The 13,452-nt window shown below is 34.7% G+C and overlaps 1 protein-coding gene across 2 annotated transcripts in view; it reads left to right on the top strand.

The window, feature by feature from the left end:
* The window catches only part of TMEM38B (transmembrane protein 38B), a 46,005-nt gene extending 34,274 nt beyond the window's left edge, over positions 1 to 11,731 (top strand). For both annotated transcript variants that reach the window (XM_054584574.1, XM_054584573.1), the window contains exon 6: positions 9,906 to 11,731. In XM_054584574.1, the coding sequence (XP_054440549.1) occupies positions 9,906 to 10,121 (216 nt within the window). In that variant the 3' untranslated portion in view covers positions 10,122 to 11,731. The remainder of the gene's footprint in view (positions 1 to 9,905) is intronic.
* Positions 11,732 to 13,452: the final 1,721 nt, after the last annotated feature.

The raw sequence follows: 13,452 nt of genomic DNA, 5'->3' as shown, positions 1-13,452 counted from the left end.
TAGTCCTTAAAGTTCTCCCCTCAGATCTATTTTGGCACCAGTCTAATTTCTTTAGCAAATCTAAACATCTCTGAACACAGTGCATTTTATGAGATGAAGGATTGGCAGCTCTTGCCATTCCACATTTCCATGTCTTGGTTGCTTACATATATAAATCTATATGGAAACATTGGATGATTAGAAACTTTCTACAGTTCCTCCTAGTGGCAATATTCTGCAATTCACTGAAAGTCTGTGACTTTAGATTATGATAGAATACAGCAGTATATTTAGTGGTTAAACTCAAAATCTGCATGTTCCAAACCTTTTTACCACTTAAATATTTAGCTCTGTGACTTTAGGTAAGTTTCTTAACCTGTCAGAGCCTCAGTTCCACATCTATATAATGAGAGCAAAAACAGAGAAGTTGTTGGATTAAATTTAAAGAGGACAAGGTAATGTAAAACACTTACCACAGTTCTGGCACATGTTAAGTGCATAGTAATGATAGGTAGACTGTAGCTTATCTTATTTCCTTTGAATACTAAATGCATTTTTGTAGTTATTCTGCTTATTTGGAATTCCAATAATATGATACTTTGTATTATGTTAATAAGTTAGTTTCTTTTCCATCCATTAAGTATAAATTTATAGAGAAAGGAGGTTTTCTAGCACCTAGGTTAGTTTGCCTCTGCTGAAGATTAAATTAAGAGTACATTTGACCACAGTGAGAACTTCAACAAAGAAAATAAAAAATGTAAGAAAGTATCAAATAGAAATCACAGAGCAGAAGAATACAATAACTGAACTGAAAAATGCACTACAGAGGTCCAGCAGCAGATTAGATGAAGCAGAAGAAATGATCAGTGAACTCAAAGACAGGCCAGTAGAACGCATCCAATCAGAAAAGTAAAAAGAATTAAAAAAAAGGTAAAGGTAGCTTATGGGACTTATGAGACAACATCAGGCAAACCCATGTTCTCAAGATAGGTGTCATTTTTTTTGTATGTGGCAGTTTTTAAGTTATTAGTTTTTAAAATCAGTACTTTTTAATGGAAACAACTTGACCAAAAATCTGTCACAGATTTTTGATACCGATTAAACAAAATTTAATGAGAACATAAAAGGAGAAGAGAAAGAGAAAGGATCAGACAACTTATCTGAAGATATAATGGCTGAAAACTTACCTAACATGGGGAAGGAAAGAGATATACAGGAAGCTCAGTGACTTCCAAGTAAGAGGAACCTGAAGAGACCTAAACCAAGACTCATTACAGTTAAAATGCCAAAAGTTAAAGATGAGGAGAGCATCTTAAAAGGAGCAAGAGGAAAACAACTTGTTATGTATTAGAGAATCCCCATGTGACTCAACAGATTTATCAACAAAACCTTTGCAGGTCCAGAGGTAGTGGGACAGTTCAAAGTGCTGAAAGAAAAAATAAATCACTTAAGCAAGAATAATCTACTTGGCAAACTTATCATATAGAATTGCAGGAGAGATAAAGACTTTTCCAGATAAGCAAAAGCTAAAGGAGTTCATCATTACTGGATCAGCCTTACAAGAAATGTTAAAAGGGCTTCTTTAAACAGAAAAGAAAGGGTGCTATTTAGTAACAAGAAAACATAAAAGTTTATATCTCACTAAGGATGAATATATGGAAAAAGTAGTTGATTAATCATTTATGAAACTAGTATGACAGTTAAAAGACAAAAGGAAAAATAACTATATTGATTAAGGGATACATGAGGTAAAAAGATATAAAATGTGACATCAAAAACAAAAAGCATGGTGGGGCAGAGTAAAAATGTAGAGCTTTAGAGTGTGTTCAAACTTAAATTGTTTTCAATTTAAAATAGACTTATAAATGTAAGTTGTTAGATGTAAGCCTTGTGGTAACCACAAAGCAAAAACCAGTAATAATAGAGACACAAAAGATGATGTGAAAAGATTATTAGCATACCATTAAAGAAAGTCACCAAACCAGAAAGGAAGAGAGGAAGAAAGCAACAGAGAGGAATCACAAAACAGCCAGAAAACAATGGACTAAATGACAGTAGTACATGCCTATGATTAATTACTTTAAATGTAAATGGACTGAATTCTCTAATGAAAAGACAATAGAGCGGCTGAATGGATTAAAAAAATGAGACCCACCTATAAACTACCTACAAGAGACTCACTTCAGAGGTAAGGACGCAGACAGACTGAAAGTGAAGGGATGGGAAAAGGTATTCCATGGAAATGGAAACCGAAAGAAAGCTAGGGCAGACAAAATAGACTCTAAAACAACAACTGGGTTAAGAGACAGAGAACAGCATTACGTAGTGATAAAGGGATCAGTCAACAAGAGGATATAACATATGCAAACATTTATGCAGCCAAAATTGGAGCACCTAAATATGTAAAGCATGTATTAACAAACCTAAAGGGAGATATATACAGCAATACAGTAATAGTAGGGAACTTTAATGTTTCACTTATATCAATGGATAGATCATCCAGACAGAAAATCAAAAGGAAACATTGGCCTCAAATGACACATTAGCCTATATGACCTTAACAGAGATATACAGAACATTCCATTTAAATGCAATAGCACACACATTCTTCTCAAGCATACATGTAACACTCTTCAGAATAGATCATATGTTAGGTCATGAAACAAGTCTTAGTAAATTTAAAAAGACTGAAACCATATCAAGCTTCTTTTCAAACCCTATTGGATATGAAACTAGAAATCAATAACAACAAGAAAACTGGAAAATTCATTAATATGTGGAGATTAAACAACATGTTACTGAACAAGTAATGGGTCAAAGAAGAAATCAAAAGATAAAAAGTATTTTGATAGAGAGGAACATGGAAATACAGCATAACAAAACATACGGGGCACAGCAAAAGCAGCTCTGAGAGGGAAGTTCATAGTGATAAATGCATACTTCAAGGAGGAAAAAAAACAACAACAAACCTCAAAGAACTTAACTTTACAACTTAAGGAGCTAGAAAAAGAACAAATGAAGCTGAAATTTAGTATAAGTAAGGAAACAACAAAGATCAGAGCAGAAATAAATAAAATAAACTAGTGATTTTCAACCTTTTCATCTCATGGCACCCAAAAGCTAATTACTAAAATCCTGTCGCACACCAAAAAATATATTTTTTGCTGATTTGACAAAAAAAAAAAAAAAAGGTATAATTTTGATTCATTCACACCAAATGGCTCTTGTTGTGTTGGCTGTTGTCATTTTTCATTTTGACAATCTAAGGGAAAAGAGGTCGTCAGTGCCCCTGACTAAATAGTCAGGTATTGCACATTGAAAAATTTTTGTGATACACTAGTTGAAAAATCATTGAAACTGACTAAATGACATGGAAAAGATAAATGAAATTAAGAGCTGATTTTTTTTTAAAAAGATAAACAAAATTAATCAACTTTTGGTGAACTAACCAAGAAAAAAGAGGACTCACATAAATAAAATCAGAAATGAAAGAGAAGACATTACAACTGATACCACAGAAATATAAGGGATCAGAAGAGTCTACTATGAATACTTATACACAAATGAATTTGGCAATCCAGAAGGAATTGATAAATTTCTAGAAACATACAATTTACCAAGACTGAATCATGAAGAAACACAAAATCTGAACAGACTGATGACTAGTAAGAAGATTTTTGAATCAGTAATCAAAAGTCCCCCAACAAACAAAAGTCCAAGAGGACCAGGTTGCTTCACTGGTGAATTCCATCAAATATTCAAAGGAGAATTAATACCAATTCTTCTGAAAATCTTTCAGAAAATAGGAGGAGGGAATGCTTCCAAACTCATCTTACAAAGCCAGCATTACTCCAATACAAAGCCAGATGAGGTCTCTTCAAGAAAACAATTACAGGCCAATATCCCTGATGAACATAAATGCAGAAATCCCCAACAAAATATTAGCAAACTGAATTCAATAATACATTAAAAGGATTATGGAACTTGATAAAGTGGGATATATGATAAGGGATATAAGGATTGTTCAACATCAGCAAATCAATCACTGTAATACAATGCATTAACAAAATGAAAGATAAAAATCATACGGTTATCGCAATAGATGGAGAAAAAGCATTTGACAAAATTCAACATTCATTTATGATTAAAAAAAAACAAACCTCAACAAAGTTGGTGTAGGAAAATGTACTTCAACCTAATAAAGGCTATATATGACAAGCCCACAGCTAACATCATAATCAGAAGTGAAACACTGAAAGCAGCAAGATCTTCTATTCAACATAGTATTGCAAGTCCTGGTAAGATCAGTTAGGCAAGAAAAAGAAATAAAAGGCATTCATATTGTAAAGGAAGAGGTAAAACTGCTTCTATTTGCAGATGATGTGATATAATACATAGAAAACCCTAAAGACAGCATCAAAACACTCTTAGAACTAATAAACAAATTCAGTAAAGTTGCAGGCTACAAAAGTCAATACACAAAAATCTGATGCATTTCTATACATGAATAACTATTGGAAAGAGAAATTAAGAAAATGATGCCATTTTAATAAAAAGAATAAGATACCTAGGAATAAATTTAACCGAAGAGGTGAAAGACCTATATACTGAAAACATTAGAGTAAAATTGAAGAAGACACAAATAAATGGAAAGCTATTGCATCTTCATGGATTAGAAGAATAAATATCAGTAGAATGTCCATACTACTGAAAGCAATCTACAGATTTAATGTAATCCCTAATGAAATTCCAGTGGCATTTTCACAGAACTAAAACAAACAATCCTAAAATTTGTATGGAACTACAAAAGACACCAAGTAGCCACAGGAATGTTGAGAAAGAAAAACCGCTGGAGGCATGACACTCCCTGACTTCAAACTATATTACAAAGCAATAGTAATTAAAACTGTATGGTATCTGCATAAAAACAGATATATAGAACAATGAGACAGAATTGAGAGCCCAGAAATAAACTTGCACATATGTGGTCAATTAATTTATGCCAAGGAACCAAAAAAAGGACAGTCTAATAAATGGTGTTAGGAAAACTGGGTAGTCACGTACTAAAAAAATGAAACTGGATCCCTGTGTCACACCATACACAAAAGTCAACTCAAAATGGATTTTTAAAACTTGAACAGAAGACCAGAAACCATAAAACTTCTAGAAGAAAACAGGCAGTAAGCTTTTTGACATTCATCTTGACAATGATCTTTTGAATCTGACACCAAAAGCAAAGGCAGAAAAAGCAAAATTAAACAAGTGGGACTACATCAAACTGAAAAGCTTCTGCACAGAAAAGGAAGCCATCAACACAATGAACAGACAGTCTACTAAATGGGAGAAAATATCTGCATGCCATATATTTGATAAGGGGCTAGTATCTAAAAAAATATAGTTGTACTTTGGTACTCATTGGCTTCAGAACTCATCAAACCTTGTACTCATCGCATTTTGACTTGAAAAAAACGTTTCAGTACTCAGCACTTGCTCAGGACTTGTCACACTTGCTTGAACTTGTATGAGTCACGATGCTGTCCTGCAAGAGGAAATGCTTCATCACTCATCACTTGCTTGAAACTTGTTGGCTTCAGCATTTGTCATGAGTTCAGAATGAATTAATGAAGAGTACCAAGGTACCTATATAAACAATTCATACAACTCAGCAAGAAAACTAAATAACCCAATTAAAAATGGGAGAAAGACCTGAGTATACATGCACATAGCCAACAGGTACATGAAAAGATGCTCAACATCACTAGTTAGCAGGAAAATGCAAATAAAGACCACAACGAGACATCTCTTCACACCTGTTAGAATGGCTATTATCAAAAAGACAAAAAGTAACAAGTCTTGGTGAGGATATGGAGAAAAGGGAACCCCTCACTGTTGGTGGCAATGTAAATCAATACAGCTACTATGGAAAACAGTGTGGAAGTTCTTTAGAAATGTACTATGTGAATACAGCTACCATATGATTTAACATCGTATTTCTGGGTATTTGAAAATGAAACTGCTAAGTTAAAAAGATATATGATACCCCTATGTTCATTGCAGCATTATTTACCATAGACAAAATATGGAAACAACCTAAGTGTCCATCAGTGGATAAATGAGTAAAGAATAAGGGGAGTATATGCATGCAGTGAAATATTATTCACCATAAAAAGGAATGAAATCCTGCCACTTGTGAAACATTCATTGGACTTTGAGGGAATTAATGGTAAGTGAAATAAGTCAGACAGAAAAAGTCAAATACAGTATGACTTGATTTATATATAGAATCTGAAATTAAAAAACATGCGGATTACTATGGCCTTATAGTATAATTTGATATTAGGTAGTGTGATTCTTCCAACTTTGTTCTTCTTTCTCAGGATCACTGATGCTATGTGGGGCCTATTGTGATTACATATACATTTTTGTAATAGTTGTTCTAGAGCTGTAAAATACATGATTGGAATCTTGACAGGACTTGCACTGAATCTGTCCTTAGATTGCTTTGGGTAGTATGGATATTTTAATGATATTAATTCTTCCTATCCATGAACATGGTATATGTTTCCACTTATTTATATCTCCTTCAGTTTCTTTCTTCAGTGTCTTATAATTTTCCATGAACAGGTCTTTCACATCTTTGGTTAGGTTTATTCCTAGGTATTTTATTCCTTTTGAAGCAATTGTGAATGGAATTGTTTTCTTAATTTCCCTTTCTGTTAGTTCATTATTAGTATATAAAAATGCAACTGATTTCTGGATATTAATTTTGTATCCTGCTACTTTGCTGAAATCATTTATCAGTTCTAGTAATTTCTTGGTGGAACCTTTGGGGTTCTCTGTGTACAGTATCATGTCATCTGCAGATAAAGACAGTTCTACTTCTTCCTTTCTAATTTGGAAGCCTTTCATTTCTTCCGGTCTGATTGTTGTGGCCAAGACTTCCAGTACTGTGTGAATAAGAGAGGTGAAAGCAGACACCTTCCTGCCTTGTTCTCAATCTTAAGGGGAGTGTTTGTAGTTTTTGCCCGTTGAGTATGATGCTGGCAGTGGGTTTGTCATATATGGCCTTTATTATGCTGAGGTATGTTCCCTCTATTCCCACTTTGCTGAGAGTTTTGATCATACATGGGTGCTGGATTTTATCAAATGCTTTTTCTGCATCTATGGTATGATCATGTAGATTTTATCCTTCATTTTGTTTACGGAATGAATCACATTTATTGATTTGCGAATGTTGTAGCAACCTTGCATTTCCAGAATACTGGTAAATCCCACTTGATCATGGTGTATGATCTTTTTAATGTATTGCTATTATCGGTTTGCTAATATTTTGTTGAGGATTTTACCGTCTATGTCCATCAGGGATGTTGGCCTATAATTTTCCTTCTTTGTAGTGTCTTTATCTGGTTTTGGAATTAGGATAATGCTGGCCTTGTAAAGTTTTGAGAGTCTTCCCTCCTTTTGAATTTTATGAAATAGTTTGAGCAGGAGAGGTCTTAGGTTTCTTGGAATGTTTGGTATGATTCCTGTGTGAAGTCATCTTCTCCAGGGCTTTTGTTTTTTGGGAGTCTTTATTGCTTCATTTTCACTATGTGTCTTCTGTCTATTCAGATTCTCTGATTCTTCCGATTTAGTTTGGAAGGTTGTATGTTTCTAGGAATTTATGCATTTCATCCAGGTTGCCCAGCATGTTGGCATGTAGTTGTTCATACGATTTTCTTAAAATCATTTGTGTTTCTTTGGTGTCCATTGTTACTTTTCCCCTTTCATTTCTGATTTTATTTATTTGGGTCCTTTCTCTTTTTTTCTTGATAAGTTGGGTTAAAGGTTTGCAGTCTCGCTTATCTCTTCAGAGAACCAGCTCTTGGATTCATTGATCTTTTGTATCATTTTTTTAGACTCTATTTCACTTCTTTCTGCTCTGATCTTTATTGTTTCCTTCCTTCCACTCACTTTGGGCTTTGTTTGTTTTCTTTTCCAAGTTTCTTTAAGTGTGAAGTTAGACTGTTTGAGTTTTTTCTTGTCCTTTGAGATAGGCCTGTAATGCTATGAATTCCCCTCTTAGGATTGTTTTCCCAGGGTCCCAGAGATACTGGCATAAAAACAGACACATAGATCAATGGAACAGAATAGAGGCCTAGAAATAAACCCATACCTTTATAGTCAATTAATATTCAACAGAGGAAGCAAACACAGACAATGGGCTAAAGACAGTTTATTTAAAAAATGGTGTTGGGAACATTGGACAAATATGCGCAGAAAAATGAAACTAGACCATCTTCTTATACCACACACAAGAATAAATTAAAAATGGATCAAAGACTTAAATGTTAAACCCCAAACCATAAAAATCCTAGAAGAATATGTAGGTAGCAAAATCTTAGACATTGCTCATAGCAATATTTTATCAGCTATATCTCCCCAGGCAAGGGAAGCAAAAGGAAAAATAAACAAATGGGACTACATCAAACTATAAAGTTTTTGCACAGCAAAGGAAATCATCAACAAAATAAAAAGACAACACATAGAATGGGAGAACGTATTTGCCGATACATCTGATCAGGGGTGAATATCCAAAATGCATAAAGTACTTACAAAACTCAACACCAAAAACACGAATGACCCAATTAAAATATGGGCAAAGGACCTCAGTAGACACCTGTTTAAGGTGGACATACAGATGGCCAATAACATATGAAAAGATGCACAACATCACTAATCATCAGAGAAATGCAAATTAAAACCACAATGAGTTACCATCTCACACCTGTCAAAATGACTATCATCAATAAATCAATAAACAACAAGTGCTGGCACGATGTGGAGAAAGGAGAACTCTTCTGCACTGTTGATGGGAATACTCATTGGCGCAGCCACTGTGGAAAGCAGTGTGGAGATAACTCAAAAATTTAAAAATGGATCTGCCTTTTGACCCAGTGATCCCACTTCTGGGAATATATCCGAAGGAACCCAAAACACCAATTTGAAAGAACATAAGCACCCTTATGTTCACTGCAGCATTACACGCCAAGATGTGGAAACAGCCTAAGGGTCCATCAATAGATGAGTGTGTAAAACAGCAATGGTACATTTGTACAGTGGAATACTACTTGGCCATAAAAAGGAAGAAAATGTTACCCTATGTTGCAGTATGGATGGACCTGGACAACATAATGCTAAGTGAAATAAACCAGTCAAAGAAAGACAAATATATGGTTTTAGTTCATATGTGGAATCTAATGAACAAACTGATCTAACAAGAAAAATGGGGACAGACTAACAGACGGAGAGCAGGATGACAGCTGGTGGCAGGAGGGTGGTAGGTGGAGGGACTGAGCAAAAAGGAAGAAGGACTCATGGAGATGAACAACAGTGTGATGACTGCCAGGGGGGAGGGGGCTATATGGGGACTAGAGGATAATTGGAAAAAACATAATAAATATTAGATAAAATTGAAAAATAAGAAACTAAGTTCATAGATACAGAAAAGAGGGATTTGTGGTTGCCAGAGGCAGAGTGTGGTGGTGGGGCCAATGGGTGAAGGGAAGGGGGTCAAAAGGTACAAACTTCCAGTTATAAATTAAGTCATTGGGCTATAATGTATAGCATGGTGACTGTAGTTAATAATATTATATTGCATATTTGAAAGTTGCTAAGAGAGTAGATCTTAAAAATTCTCATCATAAGAAAAAATATTTTTGTAACTATGTGTGATAATGGATATTAACTGGACTAATTGTGATTCTATATGCATATATAGAATCATGTGTTGTTCACCTGAAAAAAACATGTTATATGTCAATTATACCTCAATAAGAAAACTCACATTTTGAATTTTTCTCCATTTTTTATTACTTTTCCCTCTCAGGTTTGGTAAAGCAAACATTTGTATTTAAATTCAAAATTGAACTTTCTGCTTTTTACAGATGATCATGATGATTACAGAGACTGCTACTGTGCCATTTGCTCCTTTTGAGGACACATTGAGATGGATATTATTTGGCTGGCAGCAGCAATTCTCACCATATGAAAAGAAAAGTGAAATAAAATCATCTTTCAGAGGTAGTGGTTCATCGACCTCAAAATCTATAGCTGGTACTTCAGATAAAGTTAAAAAGAAGCATACTAAGAAGACTGAGTAAATTTACTTTTTAGAAGGCAAAAAATTTCTTATCTACCTGTCAGATTGTGATAAATATTTCTATTGTAAATGATGTGAAATAAAGATTACATATAAGGAATGGAGGTGACAAAAAGAAAGAACTTCTTTCTATTTCAGGGAGACTCTCCCTTTCGGGATTATAATTCTTGAGTGTTAATGAGTGTATCATGTGAAATTGTTTTTCTAAGTTATATAAAAATATTTTATTGTGGTTATTTTGTAGTTTTATACTGATAAAAAGCAGGCTAGATTTTTTTAATGTTGAAGAAAGTAAACCTACTATCATTGCAAAATTATAAAAATTAAAGCCCTTTTGTTTTATTTGGCTTTTTTAATCTATTTGAGCTTTTGTTCAGCAGCATTAAACTTTTATTTTACATTACCATATAATTTCTAGATATGGAAAACAATTCCTCTTTAATTTCGAACACTGGGAAGAATAAACTTTACCTAAGTCACTTTAAATTACAAATGAAAATAAACTACTGGTTTGTATTTTAGATATAAAAAATTGTATATTTTGTCCACATTAAATGGAAATATCTGAAACCTTACTAATTTTTTTCTAGTAGTTTTTTTCAGTGAGGACAGAATATTAGCCTGTCTATTTCATGCCCTTGTTCATACTGTTTCTTTTTCTCAAATCAGGACTGTAATTTTTAATAAATTACTAATCCTATGTTTTGCTTTGTAAGTTTTATTTGAGGAGTTTATGTTCTTTTCTCTCTCCTTAAAACATATGTATTTTTAACTGTAGGAGAAATTATTCTCAGCAATTTACATTCTCTTTCTGATCTTTGTTGGTTTGAATACATTGATGGCAGTATCATCTTAATGATTCAACAAAAAGCATTATTTCAATATAAAAATTGTCCCTTTATATCTCTTTTCTAGTGGAACTTTTCAGTTTTCTAGTTGAAATGTCTCCGACTAGTTTGCATATGTTTATGTCCTATTTTAATCTATATGTACATGCATATATTATTCATTTTATTTTAAATTAAAAATTATACCCTTACGTGAAAATGCTTAGCTCTAATGAGAGCTGTCCTTGGGCCTTGGCAGTAACCCGCTAAAATCTCATATGGTGGTCCATGTGAGTGAAGAATGGTAACATTAAATCTGGTTCCTTTTAGATTTCTTGCTTTATTTTGTAGTTTAAAAGTTCAGTGATAACTTTAAAACTCTGTGACACACATTTCTTCCATCCAGACTATGAACCTGCCTACCTGCAAAGAATTAGTATGTATCTGCCATTTTTGGATAGCTAAGAAGTACTCAAAATCACATTCAAATTAGGAGGTTGTTTTAAAAAATTGTTTAACATTTTTAACAGATACAAATAGCAGCAGGGACTATACTTTTACTTGCTAAAAAATTTTTTTTCTGGTGGGTAGGACCTTTGATAGCTTTTGGATGCTAAGAAGTTTATTTTTAATATTGTGACAAAAGACATTAAGTATTTAAAAGTTATTATATTTGATACTCTTGTAGTTAAGAACTTTTCAAAATTGACATGTTATTAATTGTTGACTTAATTTTGAAGTTTGGGTTTGACTATAGTTGAAATGGCAAGAATCTTGTATTAAGGACACATTTATTAAAATACGTTGTTTAACACCAATGGAGTATTACATTATTTTTGTGATTAAAAAAAAATTCTGCTTGAGTTAGGCATTCAGAACTCAGCTGGTGTTCTGATTGGTAGAGTCAGGGATATCCAACCTTTTGGTGTCTCTGGGCCTCACTGGAAGAAGAGTTGTCTTGGGCCACATATTAAATTCACAAATACTAATGAAAACTGATGAGTATAAAAAAGGTTTTAAGTAAATGTACCATTTTGTGTTGGGCTGCATTCATAGACATCCTGGGGCCATGGGTTGGACACCCAAATGGGACATTGGTACAAACTTTTAAAATCAATGCAAGTTTCCTAAAACCATTAATTCAAGGTTTTTAGGGGAAAGTTGTGCTGGAGAACATGGCTTAGGCTTGAAACCTCGCACCCTGAATCTGTCAGTGCTACCTAGAGACTTGACTAGATTTACAAAGCGCATTGTTACACTTCTTATCCAACAAGGAGCTCAAATGAGGCCTATTGACTAGCTTAACAGCCGATTATCGGTAGTCCTGAGAAAGTCAAGACCTGGTAGGTCTTCCATAGAAAAAAAAGACAAGTAGCTGACAAGAACATGGGCTGGCTGAAGTCAGTGATCTCACACTCTAGTAAAATGTGGCCACATCATTATCAAATTTTGACTTACTAGGTTTGTCACTCTTTTTTGCTGAGGGTGAAGGCTGGAGAGGAGCCAGATATGTGGAATGGGTGTGTTTCAGTGGAAATTCTAGCTTCCCGCTAAGCAGAGACCAAAAAGTGAAGAATGAGAGAAGGGAGACATTTTCTCTTTATTGTATTTTTTGTTAATTTCTTCAAGGCCTAATGCCATTTCATTAAAGTCTCCTTCACATCACAAATTGATCACAATGGAGTGACTTTGATAAAGAGAGATCTGACTAAGATAACTCAGATGACTGGGGAGAAGTAGGGAGGGGCTGGAGGAGGCGTTTGCTGAGGCAACGGTGGGCAGTCTAGGACGGGATTGGCTGAGAAGCTGAATGCCTCTGGAGCCAATGGAAATAAAAAAGAGGGCTGGCTCTCTGGCTTCTGAGCCAAGCTCTCTGTCGGGCTCGGGCTCAGGCTTGGGCTCTCACACTCGCTGTCAGACTCTTCTTCCTCACGGATCCCTGGATGACCCTGCTGTAGCTGCCTGCATTTCCCGATGGATGGTGTTTGGTATGGGAAGGAACTCCGGGCGCAGCCTAGGGACAGGCTGGTCTGGCAGAGGGTAGCAGGGTTATCCTTTGGGTGTTCTAGGAGGAATAGGCTCTGAGTCAGAAGCCTGCCATTCTTCCAAAATTGTGTAGTTTTTATATATTATGTTGTTTTTAGCTTATAAACTAACCCTATAGACACAAGGTAACTAAAAACCAACAGGGAAAAAGCTAGGAGAACTCAGTTGTTAGAGTTTAGCCTTAACTGATAGGCTTGAGTAACTGCTTTTGAATAAAGACTCCTTCCTTTATCACCAAACCTTTGCCTCTGGAATTTTTGCCTAGAGGCTGGCTGCCAGCAGTCAAGTGCTGTTCTGCGACAAAGTATTGGAAATGCAATGATGTGTTCAAGAATGCCCTCTTCCCCGACTGCTGTCTTGGAGTTTGTATTCCACTGGTGGAGAGACATATAGCAAACCAGTATGTTCTTATGGTGATACTAAAGGTCATAAATAAATATTAAGCAGGATACAAGGACA

The sequence above is a fragment of the Pteronotus mesoamericanus genome, unplaced genomic scaffold (genome assembly GCF_021234165.1).
Source record: "Pteronotus mesoamericanus isolate MK-2021 breed Mesoamerican mustached bat unplaced genomic scaffold, CSHL_Meso_final contig_78, whole genome shotgun sequence".
NCBI lineage: Eukaryota > Metazoa > Chordata > Mammalia > Chiroptera > Mormoopidae > Pteronotus > Pteronotus mesoamericanus.
The sequence above is the reverse complement of the archived record's forward strand: the minus strand, read 5'-3'. Positions and strand labels throughout refer to the sequence as shown.